General features: G+C 42.7%; 1 protein-coding gene across 5 annotated transcripts in view; it reads right to left on the bottom strand.

The window, feature by feature from the left end:
• The window catches only part of DHRS7B (dehydrogenase/reductase 7B), a 67,950-nt gene that overhangs the window by 50,429 nt on the left and 65 nt on the right, over window positions 1-17,456 (bottom strand). For 2 of the 5 annotated variants that reach the window (XM_055102161.2, XM_034942239.3), the window contains exon 1: window positions 13,968-14,116. The exons of 1 other annotated variant lie outside the window; for it this stretch is intronic. In XM_055102161.2, coding sequence (XP_054958136.1) covers window positions 13,968-13,987 — 20 coding nt within the window. In that variant the 5' untranslated portion in view covers window positions 13,988-14,116. Of the gene's footprint in view, window positions 1-13,481; window positions 13,616-13,762; window positions 13,874-13,967; window positions 14,117-17,456 lie in introns of those variants that run through there. 2 more of the 5 variants (XM_057300366.2, XM_034942240.3) reach the window with 2 other exon arrangements.

Below are 17,456 nucleotides of genomic sequence, written 5' to 3' on the forward strand. Positions count from 1 at the left end.
ACTGTGTAGTCCTGCCCACAAGGAGCACATATTGATCCACCACACAAAAACCCTAGGCTACAGCTCAGTTCCCCCTTTTAAGAAAAAAAAGGGCAGGAAGCAAATAATCGAAGAATGAGGAGAAAAGGAGAATGATCCCCTTTTGAGCATTCCATAGGTTTTATGGCACCTCTACTTGCCAAAGTTTATGTAAAATGGAAATAATATGGTCTTTGTGCACATTCACATTAAGGAAAAGGAGGCCTAAGGTTGACCTGCAAACTACAGAGTTCCTAAGTACTCTTTTTCTCTATTTTTTCTTTTCTGCCTGCTCTCAATCTGCTGTTATTTTTCTATTAAGATAAAAACCACTGTTTAGATCCAACAAGATATTTTTGCAAGCCAGTAAATTTCTATTTATCTCGTGGCAAAAAGTTCTGAAGTAAAAGCTATAGGGTGTCAGGGTGTGTGTGTTGTGTGTGTGTATTTAAAAGGCCTTTAAAATTTCTATAACCCAAACTTTTTCTCTCCGCACCTTATAATGTAAACTTTGCTATTTGACTTTCACCTGAGTTGGTTCCTTTAACATGCAAATTTAAGGCTACGTAGCTGACAGCTGCCCAGGGTTGTAAAACAGGTTATCAAGAATCTGAGGCCGGGTGCAGCTGTAATTCCAGCACTTTGGGAGGCCAAGGCGGGTGGATCACGAAGTCAGGAGATCGAGACCATCCTGGCTAACACGCTGAAACCCCATCTTACTAAATATACAGAAAATTAGCTGGGTGTAGTGGTGGGCGCCTGTAGTCCCAGCTAGGGGGAGGCTGAGGCAAGAGAATGGCGTGAACCCAGGGGGCGGAGCTTGCAGTGAGCAGAGATCACGCCACCGCACTCCAGCCTGGGCGACAGAGTGAGACTCTGTCTCAAAAAAAAAAAAAAAAAAATAAGAATCTGAAAGTCTGATAGGAAAAAAAAGGTTTCTATGAATCTACAAAATGTACTTCTATTGGCATGCCTATATGTCTGTGTATGTGTTGTGTACACAATGTTTCACTACTAAAAATACATATAAAAGAGCTCTAGGTAATTGGCTTTAAAAAAAAGCACTTAAATCAGATACTAAAAAAGACTACTCAAATGCTTTTTCAAGTTCATGTAACTTAAGTAGACTCTTTAATAAAAAGCTAGTTTTAAAATTATTGGGAAACATCAGAAATGTCTTAACAATTGCCAGCATTCATTTTTGCTTGCATTTATTAATCAAGCAATTTCTTTTATTTATTTATTTTTTTTTTGAGATGGAGTCTCACTCTGTCACCCAGGGCTGAAGTGCAGTGGCACGATCTTGGCTCACTGCAACCTCTGCCTCCCAGGTTCAAGTGATTCTCCTGCCTTAGCCTCCTGAGTAGCTGGGATTACAGGCACGTGCCACCATGCCCGGCTAATTTTTGTATTTTTAGTAGAGACAGGGTTTAACCACATTGGTCAGGCTGGTCTCAAACTCCTGACCTTGTGATCCGCCTGCCTCAGCCTCCCAAAGTGCTGGGATTACAGGCGTGAGCCACCATGCGTGGCCTAATCAAGCAGTTTCATAGTTCTCTGCCAGATACATTAAGGTGTCAAAATACGGCACGGGGGTTACAAAACATTAAACCCAGCCCAAAACAGAATGATCTTTGCTTGTGTAATTTTTAACAAATAAGACATTAATACTGGTTTAATGAAAATAGCTGCATCTTAAATATGGTAAAATTACCATAACTTCTAATCTCATGGCTTTAGGCAGTCTAGTCCACAGGCAATAAGGAGGTTTCTTTTGGGAAAGGACTGTTATCATCTTTGTTTCAAAGCTAAACTATAAGTTCCTCCCAAAGTTAGTTTAGCCTATGCCCAGGAATGAACAAGGACAGATTGGAGGTTAAGAGCAAGATGAAGTTTAGTTAGGTCAAATCATTTTTCACTGTTACAATTTTGCAATGGTGGTTTCATAACTTTAAATTACGACTATCATAGTTTTCATAAATAATGTACGTAAACAAAATAAAATAATTAGGTAAATGTAATGGGATAAATACCTGTAGATAAACTGGTCATAATTTAGAATATAAAGTTATATTAAATTAAATAATAGGTATTTAATTATTTGGGTATTTTCCAATAAATATATATTGTAGGAAAACACTCTTGCTAAAAAAACAGAAGGATGTGTCCTTTTTAAAAAAAGGTGAACAAGTTTTGTCTAATTCACAGCTTACTTAAAGGTTACATATAAAACAAGGTAAAAGGAACCAGAAAATAAAAAGAGATGTAAAGAAAGTTTTAAAAATAAATAGGATTTTTGTATGTGTGGTAAGAAAGCTTAAAGAAAAATAATTTTATGAGAAAGAATATTGTATGGTAAATTTAGTCCTAAAATAAAATGACTGGTTAAGAAGGAGGGATGTTGCCAGGCGCGGTGGCTCACACCTGTAATCCCAGCACTTTGGGAGGCAGAGGCAGGTGGATCACAAGGTCAGGAGATCAAGACCATCCTGGCTAACATGGCGAAACCCCATCTCTACTAAAAATAGAAAAAATTAGCAGGGCATGGTGTGGCAGCCTGCAGTCCCGGCTACTCAGGAGGCTGAGGCAGGAGAATGGTGTGAACCCGGGAGGCGGAGCTTGGAGCTTGCAGTGAGCCAAGATCGCGCCACTGCACTCCAGTGTAGGCAACAGAGAGAGACTCCATCTCAAAAAAAAAAAAAAAAGAAGGAGGGATGGATGTTCAAGACAAATGAGAAAGTCCAAGCATGTCACGAATGGTCAGTATAAGTCGCAATAAATATATGTGTGTGTGTATATATATATATATTTTTTTTTTTTTTTAAAGAGGCCGGGCACCTGTAATCCCAGAACTATGGGAGGCCTGTAATCCCAGAACTATGTAATCCCAGAAGTATGGGAGGCCGAGGCAAGCAGATCACGAGGTCGGGAGATCGAGACCATCCTGGCTAACATGGTGAAATGCCGTCTCTACTAAAAATACAAAAAATTAGCCAGAGGCCAGGTGTGGTGGCTGTAATCCCAGAACTACGGGAGGCCGAGGCAAGCAGATCACGAGGTTGGGAGATTGAGACCATCCTGGCTAACATGGTGAAATGCCGTCTCTACTAAAAATACAAAAAATTAGCCAGAGGCCGGGTGCGGTGGCTCACATCTGTAATCCCAGCACTTTGGGAGGCCGAGGCAGGCGGATCACCTGAGGTTGGGAGTTCGAGACCAGCCTGACCAACATGGAGAAACCCCGTCTCTACTAAAAATATAAAACTAGCCTGGCGTGGTGGCACATGCCTCTAATCCCAGCTACTTGGGAGGCTCAGGCAGGAGAATCGCTTGAACCCAGGAGGCGGAGGTTGCGGTGAGCCAATATTACGCCATTACACTCCAGCCTGGGCAACAAGAGCAAAACTCCATCTCAAAAAAAAAAAAAAAATTAGCCAGGCGTGGTGGCAGGTGCCTGTCCCAGCTACTTCGGAGGCTGAGGCAGGATGGTGTGAACCCAGTAAGTGGAGCTTGCAGTGAGCCGAGATTGTGCCACTGCACTCCAGCCTGGGTGACAGAGCAAGACTCTGTCTCAAAAAAAAAAAAAAAAAAAGACAAAAAAGAAAAATGGGCAGGCCCAGTGGCTCATGCCTATAATTCCTATAATTCCAGCAGTTTAGGAGGCCAAGGCAGGTGGATCACCTGAGGTCAGGAGTTCAAGACCAGCCTGGCCAGAATAGTGAAACCCTGTCTCTACTAAAAATACACAAATTACTCAGGCATGATGGCAGGCGCCTGTAATCCCAGCTACACGGGAGACTGAGACAGGAGAACTGCATGAACCCTGGGGGCAGAGGTTGCAGCAAGCTGAGATTACACCACTGCACTCCAGCCTGGGTGACAGAGTGAGACTCTGTCTCACAAAAAAAAAAAAGAAATAAAAATAAAAAAAAATTTTAAAAGCCAAAAAACTTTAATATGACCAAGTTGCCATATTATTATTAAGTTTTGGTTTGCTTAGAAATAAAAAAACTGAGATTAAAAAACTTTTTTTGACTGGGTGTGGTGGCTCACACCTGTAATCCCAGCACTTTGGGAGGCTGAAACAGGCAGATCACCTGAAGTCGGGAGTTCAAGACCAGTCTGGCTAACATAGTGAAACCCTGTCTCTACTAAAAATACAAAAATTAGCTGGGCATGGTGGCACACGCCTGTAATCCCAGCTACTCGGGAGTCTGAGGCAGGAGAATGAATCGCTTGAACCTGGGAGGCGGAAGTTGCAGTGAGCCAAGGTTGGGCCACTGCACTTCAGTCTGGGCAACAGAGCAAGGCTCCATCTCAAAACAAACAAACAAACAAAAAAACCCCACAAAACCTTTTCTTTTTTTTTTCTTTTGAGATGGAGTTTCATTCATTGCCCAGGCTGGAGTGCAAAGGTGTGATCTCGGCTCACCACAACCTCCACCTCCCAGGTTCAAGCGATTCAGCCTCCGTGTATCTTCCTGTATGTGCTTTTAAAGTCCTTGTGACATTGAGTTACAGGGCTTTGAGTCCTGGATCTAAAAGAGGACACCAAGTCTTGCTAAATCTTTTCCTTTTTTTTTTAATGGAGTTTTGCTCTTGTTGCCCAGGCTGGAGTGCAATGGTGTGATCTCGGCTCACTGCAACCTCCACCTCCTGGGTTCAAGTGATTCTCCTGCCTCAGCCTCTCGAGTAGCTGAGATTACAGGTGTGCACCACCACATTCAGCTAATTTTTTTGGTATTATTAGTAGAGACGGGGTTTCACCATGTTGGCCAGGCTAGTCTCGAACTCCTGACCTCAGGTGATCCACCCGCCTCAGCCTCCCAAAGTGCTGGGATTATAGGCATGAGTCACCATCCCTGGCCAGTCTTGCTAAATCTTAAACACTGACTGCAATTAAAGCCTTGTCTTCAGGCCCCATAGAAGATGCCCATCAAAATAAACTGCATTCCTGAGACACAGGGCAAGAAGTTAAAAGCTATTCAACTCCTCAAAGCCCAGGGACTATTGTGGAAGAGGTGGGCACGTAAGATTGTAACGGCCAATTTTGAAAGATAAAATAAGTTCAATTTCTCCATAAATTAATTATTAATGTCAAAGGCACACTGATGCAAGACCAGCATATAGGCCCCTGTGTCAGATTAGTTAGGTTTTCTTGAAGCATTAACCAACTCCTTAATAAAGGTTATAAAAGGCTTATGGAAGCTATATCTTACGGTCAAGATTAAAATCTTATAGATTATTTAGAAAATTTTGAAAAACAAATTTAATTGGCTTCATGCTGGTGTTATTAAGGCTTATTGTTTGCAAAATTAATTCTTCTCTCTCAACAAATAAAGGTTTTCACCTTTTTGTTTTTGAAATCCTTATCATTTTGGTTAAATGGATGACTTATTTTACAAAGACCTGTGATCTATTTTGTGATACCAAGTGTTTAAAACCTTTGATATTTGACAAACTTTCCCAAATCAAATCATAAATTATGTCTTTTTCTGACCTAATTAATCCTTTAAGACATTAGAGGTTCCCTAAAGTCCAAAAAATAACATAATTTGGCTTATCTGGTCCAAAAATTATACAGGAGGCATTGTCAAATATGAAATGGTGTTTGGTTTCCTTTGGGCTGTATTTGTATAAATATGTTATTGGTATGTGTTCCAAAATTATGTGAAACTCCTATAATTCTGATATAACTTAGTATACATTATCAGTAATAATCATAATTGTTATGTTAAAATTATTGTGTGTCACAGAGGTAACAAATTTCCTTGTCAATTGTGTCTTTGACTATGGCTGCCCTAAAACTTTTTGTCATCCACAGACAACTGTTGTCTTGTTTTGGTCCTCTTTAGAAGGTGATTTTATAATCAGCTACAAAACTCTAACAGGTGCTCTTGAATGCAGGTTTCTCATAACTTTAGAGATTGTGATATCAGAATAGAGGAAAAACTTCCAGGACTCACGGAGAGCTAAAATGTTCATGAGTATCAAGCAGAACAGGAATTAACTGCATGGACTGAATTTTTGCTTAAAATGTTTGCTGATCCTTTGTTTTGTTTTTCAGAGTCTCAAAACTTTTCTTTTGAGCTACTGACAGCTTTTAACAATTCAGCATACTCCTATGAACAAAATTTGGAGCATATTTGTTTCTCTCTACCTGATTACTCCAGAATCTGGAAACTATTTATGAGTATTCTTATGGCAATACAGTTATTTGCATCAGTGCTGTAAGACTGTGTTTTCATTTGTAGCAGGACACAATTGGAGAAACTGGTTATTTTACCAAGGCTTTGACTGGAATGGAGTGCTTTCCTTTAAGGAATCAAACATGACATATAGAGCCAATAAAGCCCCTGGAAAAACTGGCCTCATATTTTGTGTATACAGTCCATGTACAGGGTTTCTGACCTGTGGTAAGTAAAGAATGTCACTTTCTGACAGTCCCAGAAGCCCCAGGTTTATCTTGGAACCTAAAGAGGTGAGGAAATTCACCCAGCTCATAGGTATTTGACGACACAAATCATGGCTCAGCTTTAGAAAGTCTTATCTGAGATTCCTCCTATGGAATAAGTTCCATCAAAGCAATTTAAAAGTGTATGTAAAAAAAAATTATTCTTGCTGCACTGTATACAAATAATTAGGTCAAGTATAATAAAGCAAACCAGTCCTAGCGTGACTTGTCTTTGGCAAAATTGGGAAACCAGAGAGAGAAAAATTATGTTTCAAAACTATAGTTAACCTGTTGTTGGAGTCTAGTGTTGCCTAATGTTTTTTCAATTTTTATTATTTTCTACAGTTTGAACTGAATTCTAATTTTTCTTGGCTGTAAGTCTTCAAAATAATGTTTTCAGTTTTTTTCCTTTTTTTTTTCCATTTTTCCTAATTTGGAGTCACTGAAAACTAAGCTGTGCTTTCTTAAAGCCCTGCAAACTGAAGCCAGACAACTTACACTTCAGAAGAAAATAATAGCAACCTATTTACATACATAAGCCACTTTCATACCTGCCTACTAATGTGTGGACTTCAGAGTAATGTGGCCAATATCGATTTTTCCAGGATTGTTCTTTTGTTTGTTGTTGTTTTTCTCCCTTCCTCCCCCCATTTTCTCTTCACAGGACATGAGACTTCACAACCTGCTAAGAATGAGCTTTCAGGACCTAACTATCTAGGAATAAACCATCCTAGCCATGAGAGATCAGATGAAACTTGAGACCAGAGATTCATTTTCTTCTAAAATGCTTTCTCCAAATGATTTTAAAAAAGAAAAGTGGGGAAATGTGAAAGGAAAATATCTTGGGCTCCTTCTAGCTGGGAACTGTTCAGGGCAAACCTGCCTCCCATTCTATTCAAAGTCATCCCTCTGCTCACAGAGATAGATGCATATTCTGATTGTCTCCTTTTGGAAGGCTCATCAGAAACTCAAAAGAATGCAACCATTTGTCTCTCACCTATCTGTGACCTGGAAGCCCCTGAGGGGGGGCCCTACTTTGAGTGGTCCTGCCTTTCTAGATGGAATTAAAGTACTTCTTACATATATTGATTGATGTCTCAAGTCTCCCTAAAATGTATAAAACCAAGTTGTGCCCTGACCACCCTGGGCACATGTCATCAGGACCTCCTGAGGCTGTGTCATGGGCACATCCTCAACCTTGGCAAAATAAACTCTCTGAATTAACTAAGACCTGTCTCAGATTTTCTGGGTTCACAGTACCATACATGGCTGTTGAAAAGGAAAAATATTAATAACAATTACTAACTTTTTTAAGTATTTGCAATGTGCCAGACACTGAAATACACATTCTCCATACCCATGATCTCATTTCATCCTCACAGCAATCCTGAGGTAGGTATGACAGTTATTTTCATTTGCTAAATAAGAAAAGTACCTGAAGTCACATGGCTAGCAAATGGTGGAAAAGAGATTTCAACCAATGTACTCAGACTCTGAAGCCCACATTCTTAACTCTTAAGTGCATCAAATAGGGGGTCATGTAAAAAAAAAAATCCTTTAGCTGGAACTTTAAACAGGAAGGATTCTAATACTGTCTAAGAGATGAAGAGATCCCTAAGCTTAGCTCTAATCACCTTGTTATAAGAAGTTTAGCCTAAAGCTGCCTCCTTACATATTTTAAGTTTAGCCTAAATGTTCCTCCATAGCTAGTGGCCTGTAACCTAACTGGATGTGCAAACAAACTTTAACCTACTCTTGTAACAAGTAGCCCAGTCTCAGCCAATCACAGCAGCCCAGTTTCAGCCAGTCATAGGCAGCCAACTGCTCAAATAAGGCAAACACTAGGCTGCAACCAATCTAGCTCTTTCTACACCTCACTTCCCTGTTTTTTTTGTTTTGTTTTGTTTTGTTTTTTGAGACAAGGTCTCCCTCTGCCACCTAGGCTGGGGTGCAGTGGTGTGATCATAGCTCACTGCAGCCTCAACCTCCCAGGTTCAAGCGATCCTCCCACCTCAGTCTCCTGAGTAGCTAGGACCACAGGCATGAGTGGTACACCTGCATATCTATATCTATAGCTATCTATCTATCTATCTATCTATCTATCTATCTATCTATCTATCTATTTTTTTTTAAGAGATGGGGTCTCCCTATGTTGCCCAGGGTGGTCTCAAACTCCTGGGCTCAAGCAATCCTCCTGCCTTGGCCTCCTAAAGTGCTGGGATTATAGGTGTAAGCCACTGAGCCTGGCCTGTACCTCACTTCCATTTTCTGTATGTCACTTTGCTGTTTCTGTCCACAAATACTATCCAACCATGTAGCTACCCCAGAGTCACTCTGAACCTATTCTAGTTCCAGAGGCTGCTGATCTGCAAATCATTCTTTGTTCAGTTAAACTCTGTTGAATTTAGTTTGTCTGAAGTTTTTCTTTTAACAACTCAAACAGAATACAAAGGCTTCTAAGCAACAATTGAACATAAACAAGTTAGCTGCTTAACAGGAACTCAGTACAGTTTCTTTGATTCAGTTTAGCTAACATTTTAAACCAATCTGGATTATAATGCCATACTCATAGAGAATTCTGCAATGGTAGTTTCTTAATGTAGTAGTATCCAATTTAATGACCACTAAGTGCTGCTCATATAAACTGGAAAAATTTATATCCCCTTCAGAACTTAGTGTTCCTAGTACAAACATAGCCTTACTTAATAAAACACTAGCTAAGTACAGCAAGGAAGCTCAAACCACTGGTAAGCAATATTCAATCAATTTATCAGTCATCTGAACCAGAGCAACTCTATTTTGAATAGAGGCTGGGTAAAATAAGGCTGAGACCTACTGGGCTGCATTCCCAGGTTAGGCATTCTAAATCACAAGATGAGATAGGAGGTCACATAAGATACAGGTCACAAAGACCTTGCTGATAAAGCAGGCTGAGGTAAAGAAGCCGGCCAAAATCCACCAAATGGAAAATGGCAATGAAAGTGACCTCTGGTCACCCTCACTGCTCATTATATGCTAATTATAAGGCATTAGCACGCTAAAAGACACTCCTACCAGCACCATAACAGTTTACAAATGCCATGGCAATGTCAAGAAGTTACCCTATATAGTCTATGAAGGGGAGGAACTCTCAGTTCCGGGAATTACCCACCCCTTTCCTAGAAAATTCATGAATAATCCACCTCTTCTTTAGCATATAATCAGGAAATGACCATAAATGTGGCCAGCCAGCAGCCCTCAGGGCTGCTTTGCCTATGGAGTAGCCATTCTCTTGTTTCTTTACTTTTCTAATAAACTTGCTTTCACTTTTCTCTATGGATTGGCCTCAAATTATTTCTTACACAAGATCCTAGAACCCTCTCTTGAGGTCTGGATCAAGACTCTTCTCCAGTAGCAAATTCAGTGGCCATCACAGACCTCTCCCTCCACTAAGCAGTTTAAATGGCCAAGCCTCATGTTACTGGGAACTTTAGAAGACAGGAGGGAGAGCTCAGGTAAAATCCTAAGGAATTTGTTGTATTTCCTATCTGGGTGGGTGGCAAGAAGCTTTCAAACTGAATTTACACACCATTCAATCCCAATTTTCACCCTCATGCTTATGGTCTTCCAGAATAGAGAGTTCATTTTTGCATTAAAATAACATTGGCTACCAAAGAAAGGTTTCTTATGTGTATAATGGGGTGGGAATGAATAATCCCTACACCATCCAACATTATGGATGTTGCTCTAGTCCAACATTTTACTGTACTGTAAGTAATTTTTTTTTTAGTTGTCATGCAAACATATAGTAAAAATTTTAAAACTGAATTTTCACTGTTTCCAAAGGGAAAGAGTTCTTCTCTCCTTCCTTTTCCTCACAGCATTTCTTTGAAAAACCCAGTATTTATAAATTATTCCTCTGTCCCTTTGATATGTATGCAAATCTTTTTAAAGGCTAAATAAACTACCCCTAGCTTAGCTTGTTTAAACCCAGTAAATACAGTAAAACCCAGGACTGTTTTTCTGAAGGGCCTGGAATCCCCCCTTCACGTACGTACGTACGTACATACATACATACATACATACATACGTTTATTTATTTATTTATTTATTTTTTGAGATGGAGTCTCACTCTGTAGCCCAGGCTGGAGTACAGTGACACAATCTCGACTCATTGCAACCTCTGCTTCCCAGTTCAAGCGATTCTCCTGCCTCAGCCTCCTGAGTAGCTGGGATTACAGGCACACACCACCACACATTTTTGTATTTTTAATAGAGACGGGGTTCGCCATGTTGGCCAGGCTGGTCTCGAACTCCTGACCTCAGGTGATCTGCCCTCCTCAGCCTCCCAAAGTACTGGGATTACAGGCGTGAGCCACCGTGCTCAGCCAAACCCCCTATTTTAAATGGAAATATCCAGGAAGACAATGCCCCAGCCCTATCCCTATCACTGTGGAAGTTTAGCCTAGGCACCTCAACTACTTGTTTTATCATAGAGCTGTTTCATGTTTTCCTTTGGAAAAAAGTAACTAGGTAGCACAGATGACCAACCCAATTACCAGGTGAATTTAGAATGAACTATGAAAACATGTACAGCAAATGGTGCTGTCAAGTCTTCTTATAAGAGGACAAATTACCATTAATCTTGAGACTACATAATGGGTTGTATCTGCTCAGCTGCATACAAATAAGTGGTGGGATTTCTTTTCTGAAAGAAACTGCATTAGCATATTATCCATAATACATCCCAGTCTGGTTTAATGCTTATTTTTTTCTTTTTTTTTTTTTTTTTTTTTTGAGTCAGGGTCTTACTCTGTTGCCCAGGCTGGAGTGCCGTAGTATTATCACAGTTTACTGCAGCTGCAAACTCCTGGGCTCAAGTGATCCTCCTGACTCAGCCTTCTGAGTAACTGGGTCAACAGGTACACACCAGCACGCCTAGATAATTTTTTATTTTTTGTAGAAATGGGGTCTCCCTATGTTGCCCAGGCTAGTCTCAAACTCCTGGCCTCACATGATCCTCCCACCTCAGCCTCCCAAAGCGCTCGGATTATAGGTGTGCGCCACCACATTCAGCCTCACACGGGTCTTTAAGTAACAAGATACAAGCTCCTCCTAGTCTCAAGACTTCACACATGCCCTTCCCTCCTCCTGTTAGCTCTTTGTCCAATTTAACTCCAACTCAGTCCTTGAAGTCTCAGCTAAATATTATTTTCTTGGGAAAGCCTTCCCTGTCTCTCCTCATTTCCCCCCCGCATGCCGGTGACTCCATTATGTATCCTCACAGCACCCTCTACTGTCCTCCACAGCATGCATCAAAATCGTATTTAATATTTAGTTTTATTTATATATTTACTATCTCCCTTGCTAGATTTATAAGCAATTTAAAGACAGGGGCTTTATCTGTTTTGATCATCATTGTATCCACAACACCCAGCACAATGCTGGTACACTGTAAACGTTCAATAAGTATCTGAAGGAATGAATGAAATTTGTAGCTAAGCGCTAGGTTCTGGAGTGACATGGCATTGGATCGGCCTTTACTAGCTCTATGCCTTTGTTGTTGTTTGTTGTTGTTGTTGTTGTTGTTTGAGACAGGGTGTCACTTTTTTTTTTTTTTTTTTTTTTAAGACCGAGTCTCGCTCTTGTCGCCCAGGCTGGAATGCAGTGGCGGCATCTCGGCTCACTGCAACCTCTGCCTCCCAGGTTCAAGCGATTCTCCTGCCAAAGCCTCCCGAGTAGCTGGGATTACAGGCGCCCACCACCACGCCCGGCTAATTTTTGTTTGTTTGTTTGTTTGTTTGTTTTGAGACAGAGTCTCACTATGTCGCCCAGGCTGGAGTGCAGCGGCGGGATCTCGGCTCACTGCAAGCTCCGCCATCCGGAGCACGCCATTCTCCTGCCTCAGCCTCCCTAGTAGCTGGGACTACAGACGCCCACCACCAAGCCCAGCCAATTTTTTTGAATTCTTTTAGTAGAGACGGGGTTTCACCGTGTTAGCCAGGATGGTCTCGATGTCCTGACCTCGTGATCCGCCCGCCTTGGCCTCCCAAAGTGCTGGAAATACAGGCGTGAGCCACCGCGCCCAGCCAATTTTTGTATTTTTTAGTAGAGACGGGGTTTCACCACGTTGGCCAGGCTGGTCTCGAACTCCTGACCTCAGGTGATCCGCCCGCCTCAGCCTCCTAAAGTGCTGGGATTACATGTGTGAGCCACTGCGCCCAGCCAAGACAGGGTCTCACTTTGTCACCCAGACTTGAATGCAATGGCGTGATCTCGGCTCACTGCAGCCTGTCTCCCAGGTTCAAGCAATCCACTTGCCTCAGCCCCAACAAATAGCTGGGACTACAGGCGTGTGCCACCTTGCCTGGCTAATAGCTCTATGCCTTTGGATAAATTTCTTAACATCTCTAAGCCCATTTCTCCCTCCATAAATAAAAATTATAGTTCCTATGATTAGGGTTATTACAGGATTGAATAATTCAGTAAAGGGATTAGTACAGTGCCTGTAACATAGCAAACACTCAAAAAATATCAACTATTATTAAGGAATGGAGAAAAGGGGACATGTACATGGTAGGGAAGGCATATTCCACACCCTTGACAAAGGCACAAACATAGCTTCCATTATGCAAACACACCGTTGCAATCGGCAACAGTGTAAGCAAGAATTCTGCTTACTAAATGTATGAGTGTATGAAACCCAAACGTTACTTCAAAAGTAACTTCACGATTCTCCAATCACTACATCGAAGGTTTGGAAACTGAAAAAAAGAGCATTATGTGGCTACCATTTGTTGAATACCTACTATGTGCCAGACACCAGCTGAGCACCTTGCACGCGCAGTCTCATTTACGCTTCACAACAACCTTATGAGTGGGCTTGTTACTCCCAAAGTTACAGCTGAAGAAACACTCAGAGTTTAAAACATTTGCCCAAAGCCGCACAGCCAGGAAGCCGCAGAGTAAGTAATGGAAGAGCAAGATATCTCAAACAGCCATTCCCGTGGACGCTCGAGTCAGCACCCACCTCCTGCCTTCCGAAAAACCGGACTTTCTTTGCTAGTCCTAACTCGCCGTCACTGGCTAAGGTGCCACTGGCCCCCAGCGCTCAACCCTCGGTCCTGCCACTCGCAGACGCTGCGGAGCCTCCCCTACGTCGCGCAGAAACGCGGGAATAAACAGGCTGAAGCCAGGAGCCCTGTGGGCGCAGAGGCCTTTCACACACAGCGCCCGGCGCGACACCCATTCCCAGCAGCGGAAACTGGACTCAAGACACCTCGGCGACAGGTGGGTTTCCCCGCCACGCACTCGCCGGAGCCAGGGCCCTGGTCCCAGCGCCTGAGCTGAGTCTTCCTTCAGAGTTCGGCGTCGCGGGGATCCGGAAGCCGCCCAGGGCCAGCAGCCTTAGCTCGACCACTACACCGCTTCCCCTCACCCAGGCCGGGGCGTCGCCTCAGCTCAAGGTCAGACCCTATCGCCTCATCTCGGAGGTTCCTTCTTCCCCAGCCCCTACCTGGTTGCCGGAGAGACCATAGTCAATCAACTTCATCCTCCCGCCTCGGAAGTGACGTGTACGCAGCCAGCGAGGCTCCGTCCAATCCCAGCATTGAGGCTGCGCATGCGCGTTGGGTGGGCGTCCCTCAAGGTGTACACAGGACCCGATGGACCCGAGATCTGATAGGGTCCACCCGCATAACCACAGTGCCTTCATCTTCCGGAGGGAAATTCCGAAGGTCGTGGTTGGTGTTCCGTGGACTTCCGGCGAAGAACACAGTTGGAGAATTCACGATACAGTTATCAAGATGATTATAATGCCACAGTAATCAGAACAGTGTGATAACTGGCACAAAGGTAAAAACAATGAATGAAAAAGAGAGAGGCCAGAAACAGACCTGCAGCTATGTAGTCACTTTTTCCTCCTACAAGTAGCCACTGTAATGCAATAAGAAGAGTTTTTTCAATATATAGTGCTAGGTCAATTGAAGGTCGATTGGGGGGAGATGAACCTTGACTCCTATCTCAAGTAAAATAATTCTAGACGGATGGTAGACCTGAATGTGAACAATACAACTCTAGACAATAAAATCGCAGAATATTATGACCATAAGAGAGGAAAATAACGTTTTAGCAGAACACAAAAAGTGCCAGTCCTAAAGGAAAAAGCTGATAAATTGGGTGTCTGTAACTATAAGACACCGAAAAGACCCCATTGAGAAAAGGGAAAGACAATAGAACAGACAAGATATTTGTAATACATATATCTGAAAATGAATTTTATTCAGAATATATACGTACTTCTTGCAAATAATTTTTTTAAAGGACCTGAAGTGATTTAAAAAAAAAAAAAAAGCATGAAAAGAGGATATTGAGAGAGTAAAGGGCAGAGGAAGGAAGGGGCAGGGCAGAGGAAGGAAGGGGCGGGGGGACTCTTATCGTTCAAATTCATAAGATGGCAAATGTGTGTAAGGTGGAAAATCTCCCTTTCTGTTCTCCAGGACCCACTTCACCTTCCCCTAGGTAACGATGCTATTAGCTATGTGTGTCCTTCCAGAGCCAGTTTATTCATAACCAAGCAATTATGTATGTATTCAGCACCCCCTTGTTACACAAACAATAGCATTCTGAAACGTCCTTCTGTTTCTTGCTTTTATTAACTTTAGCGAATTAATATATCCTGGAAATTCTTACAGATATTCACAAAATCTGAAAATGGGAAATTTTATTTTTAACTAAATATTTATTTTTTGACGTTTTCACAAAAGTTTTTATACCTTCCTGGCCCCTCTCCATTGTTCTGGAAACTCTAGATTCCTGCTTGCCAATTCACAAAGTTTGAATATCCTTGTAACAAACCCAATATGAACCATAAGGCAGAAAAATAGAGTCTGGAGGCAGGGAACCTAAGGCCAATTCACGCTGACTTCCTAGACCTAATCAAAAGGAAAACCCGAACTTTCCATGCCCAGGTAACAAAAGGAACAGAAGCTAGTCCCTTTGCAACCTGCCCCGCTTTTCTGCCTGGCGGATGAAAAATTGAAGGTACCTCTGATTGGTCCCCTCTTGCAACCAATCAGGCTGATCACAGGCCACTACTTCTTTTACATAGAGTGTACACCAAGTAACCAACGGGAACCCTCTAGAGGGTATTTAAACTCCAGAAAATTCTGTAACCGGGCTCTTGAGCCACCTGCTAGGCAGGCTCCCACCCTGTGGAGTGTGCTTTTGTTTTCAATGAATCTCTGCTTTTGTTGCATCATTCTTTCCTTGCTTTGTTTGTGTGTTTTGTCCAATTGTTTGTTCAAAATGCCAAGAACCTGGACACTCTCCACTGGTAACACCTGAGTCTTCATTGCATGACTAAGTCAGTTTCCTGGGGTTCATTTCCCAGGCCTGCTACCTTCTTAGCCTACCCACTCTTCAATCCTGCATGGAATTTGTTTTAGAAGCAACTCAATATATTTCAAAGTTTTGGTAACCAATTTGAATTGCATCTGCCAAATGCAAGTGTAAGAACTCTAACTTCACAGCCAGGATATTATACAAAAAGGATTCCAGTGGGCCGGGTGCAGTGGCTCACACCTGTAATCCAGCACTTTGGAAGGCTGAGGCAGGCGGATCACCTGAGGTCGGGAGTTTGAGATCAGCCTGGCCAACGTGGGGAAACCCCATCTACTAAAAATACAAAAAAATCAGCCAGGCATGGTGTCGTTTACCTGTAGTCCCAGCTACTCAGGAGGCTGAGGCAGGAGAATCACTTGAAACCAGGAGGTGGAGGTTGCAGTGAGCAGAGACCATGCCACTGCACTCCAGCCTGGGCAACACAGCGAGACTCCATCTCAAACAAACAAACAAAACAAATAGGTTCCAGTGGTTAGCACAGTTCCATGGCCTTCTATGAAAACAAGATGGAAGATTTTTGTTTCCAGGAAGATGAACTAGACACAATTTTCCCTATTCCTTTTACTAAGTACAACTAAAAATTGTGGGCATTATATATAAAACAATCTAAGACTCCGAAAGTTGGAGAGAAGGCAAACCAGCTAGCCACCCTGAGACCCAAGGAACAACATGGTGGGTGTTGCCTTATATATCCCAGACTGGGTGCTAGGAAGCAAGCAACCTGGAAATGCCAACAGGCAAAGACAATGCCCTAAGAAAAGCCTTTTCTCTCTAGCCACAGGACCAGGAAATGGGCAGCCTCAGAGGACAGAAAACGTTTACACAATAATGGCTCTAATCCAGCCCAAACCACAGAAAAAGCCCCATCCCCATGCTTGCCTCTTGGAAAGCCTAGACTGCCACCAATGCTAGGCTGTAAAGAGGCACCACCGTCCCCTCTCCCTGGCATGGTGTCAGAGAAGGCCAAGCGGAGTGCTGGATTTTCTTTTTCTTTTTCTTTTTTCTTTTTTTTTTGAGACGGAGTCTCGTTCTCTCACCCAAGCTGGAGTGCAGTGGCACAATCTCGGCTCACTGCAACCTCTGCCTCCTGGGCTCAAGCAATTCTCCTGCCTCAGCCTCCTGAGTAGCTGGGATTACAGGCTCACGCCACCACGCCCGGCTAATTTTTGTATTTTTAGCAGAGACGGGGTTTCAACATATTGGCCAGGATGGTCTTGATCTCTTGACCCTGTGATCCACCCACCTCGGCCTCCTAAAGTGCTGGGATTATAGGCATGAGCCACCCGAGGGCTGGATTTTAATTCCCACTGAGAGGTGAGGAGACTCTCCCCCAGCATGGTATCAGTGGAAACCATATGGAGAACCTGGACTTCTACCCCACTTAATTGTAAGAAAGCACTCATCCTCTTCCCTGGGGTGGTGTCAGAGAGAGTGTTCCATGAAAGCCACCCCCAAAGCCACCCCCAAATGCCCAAGGAGCTGAGAAAACGTAGGAAGCAGACAAATCCAGTTTGTCCATATAGGATAATTATTAGAGGGAGTTTACAGACAGAAGCATGGTCTTGGGTGTCCACAAGGCAGGTGGATCTCCACACAGTAGCCC

This window comes from Pan paniscus, chromosome 19 (genome assembly GCF_029289425.2).
Source record: "Pan paniscus chromosome 19, NHGRI_mPanPan1-v2.0_pri, whole genome shotgun sequence".
Lineage (NCBI taxonomy): Eukaryota > Metazoa > Chordata > Mammalia > Primates > Hominidae > Pan > Pan paniscus.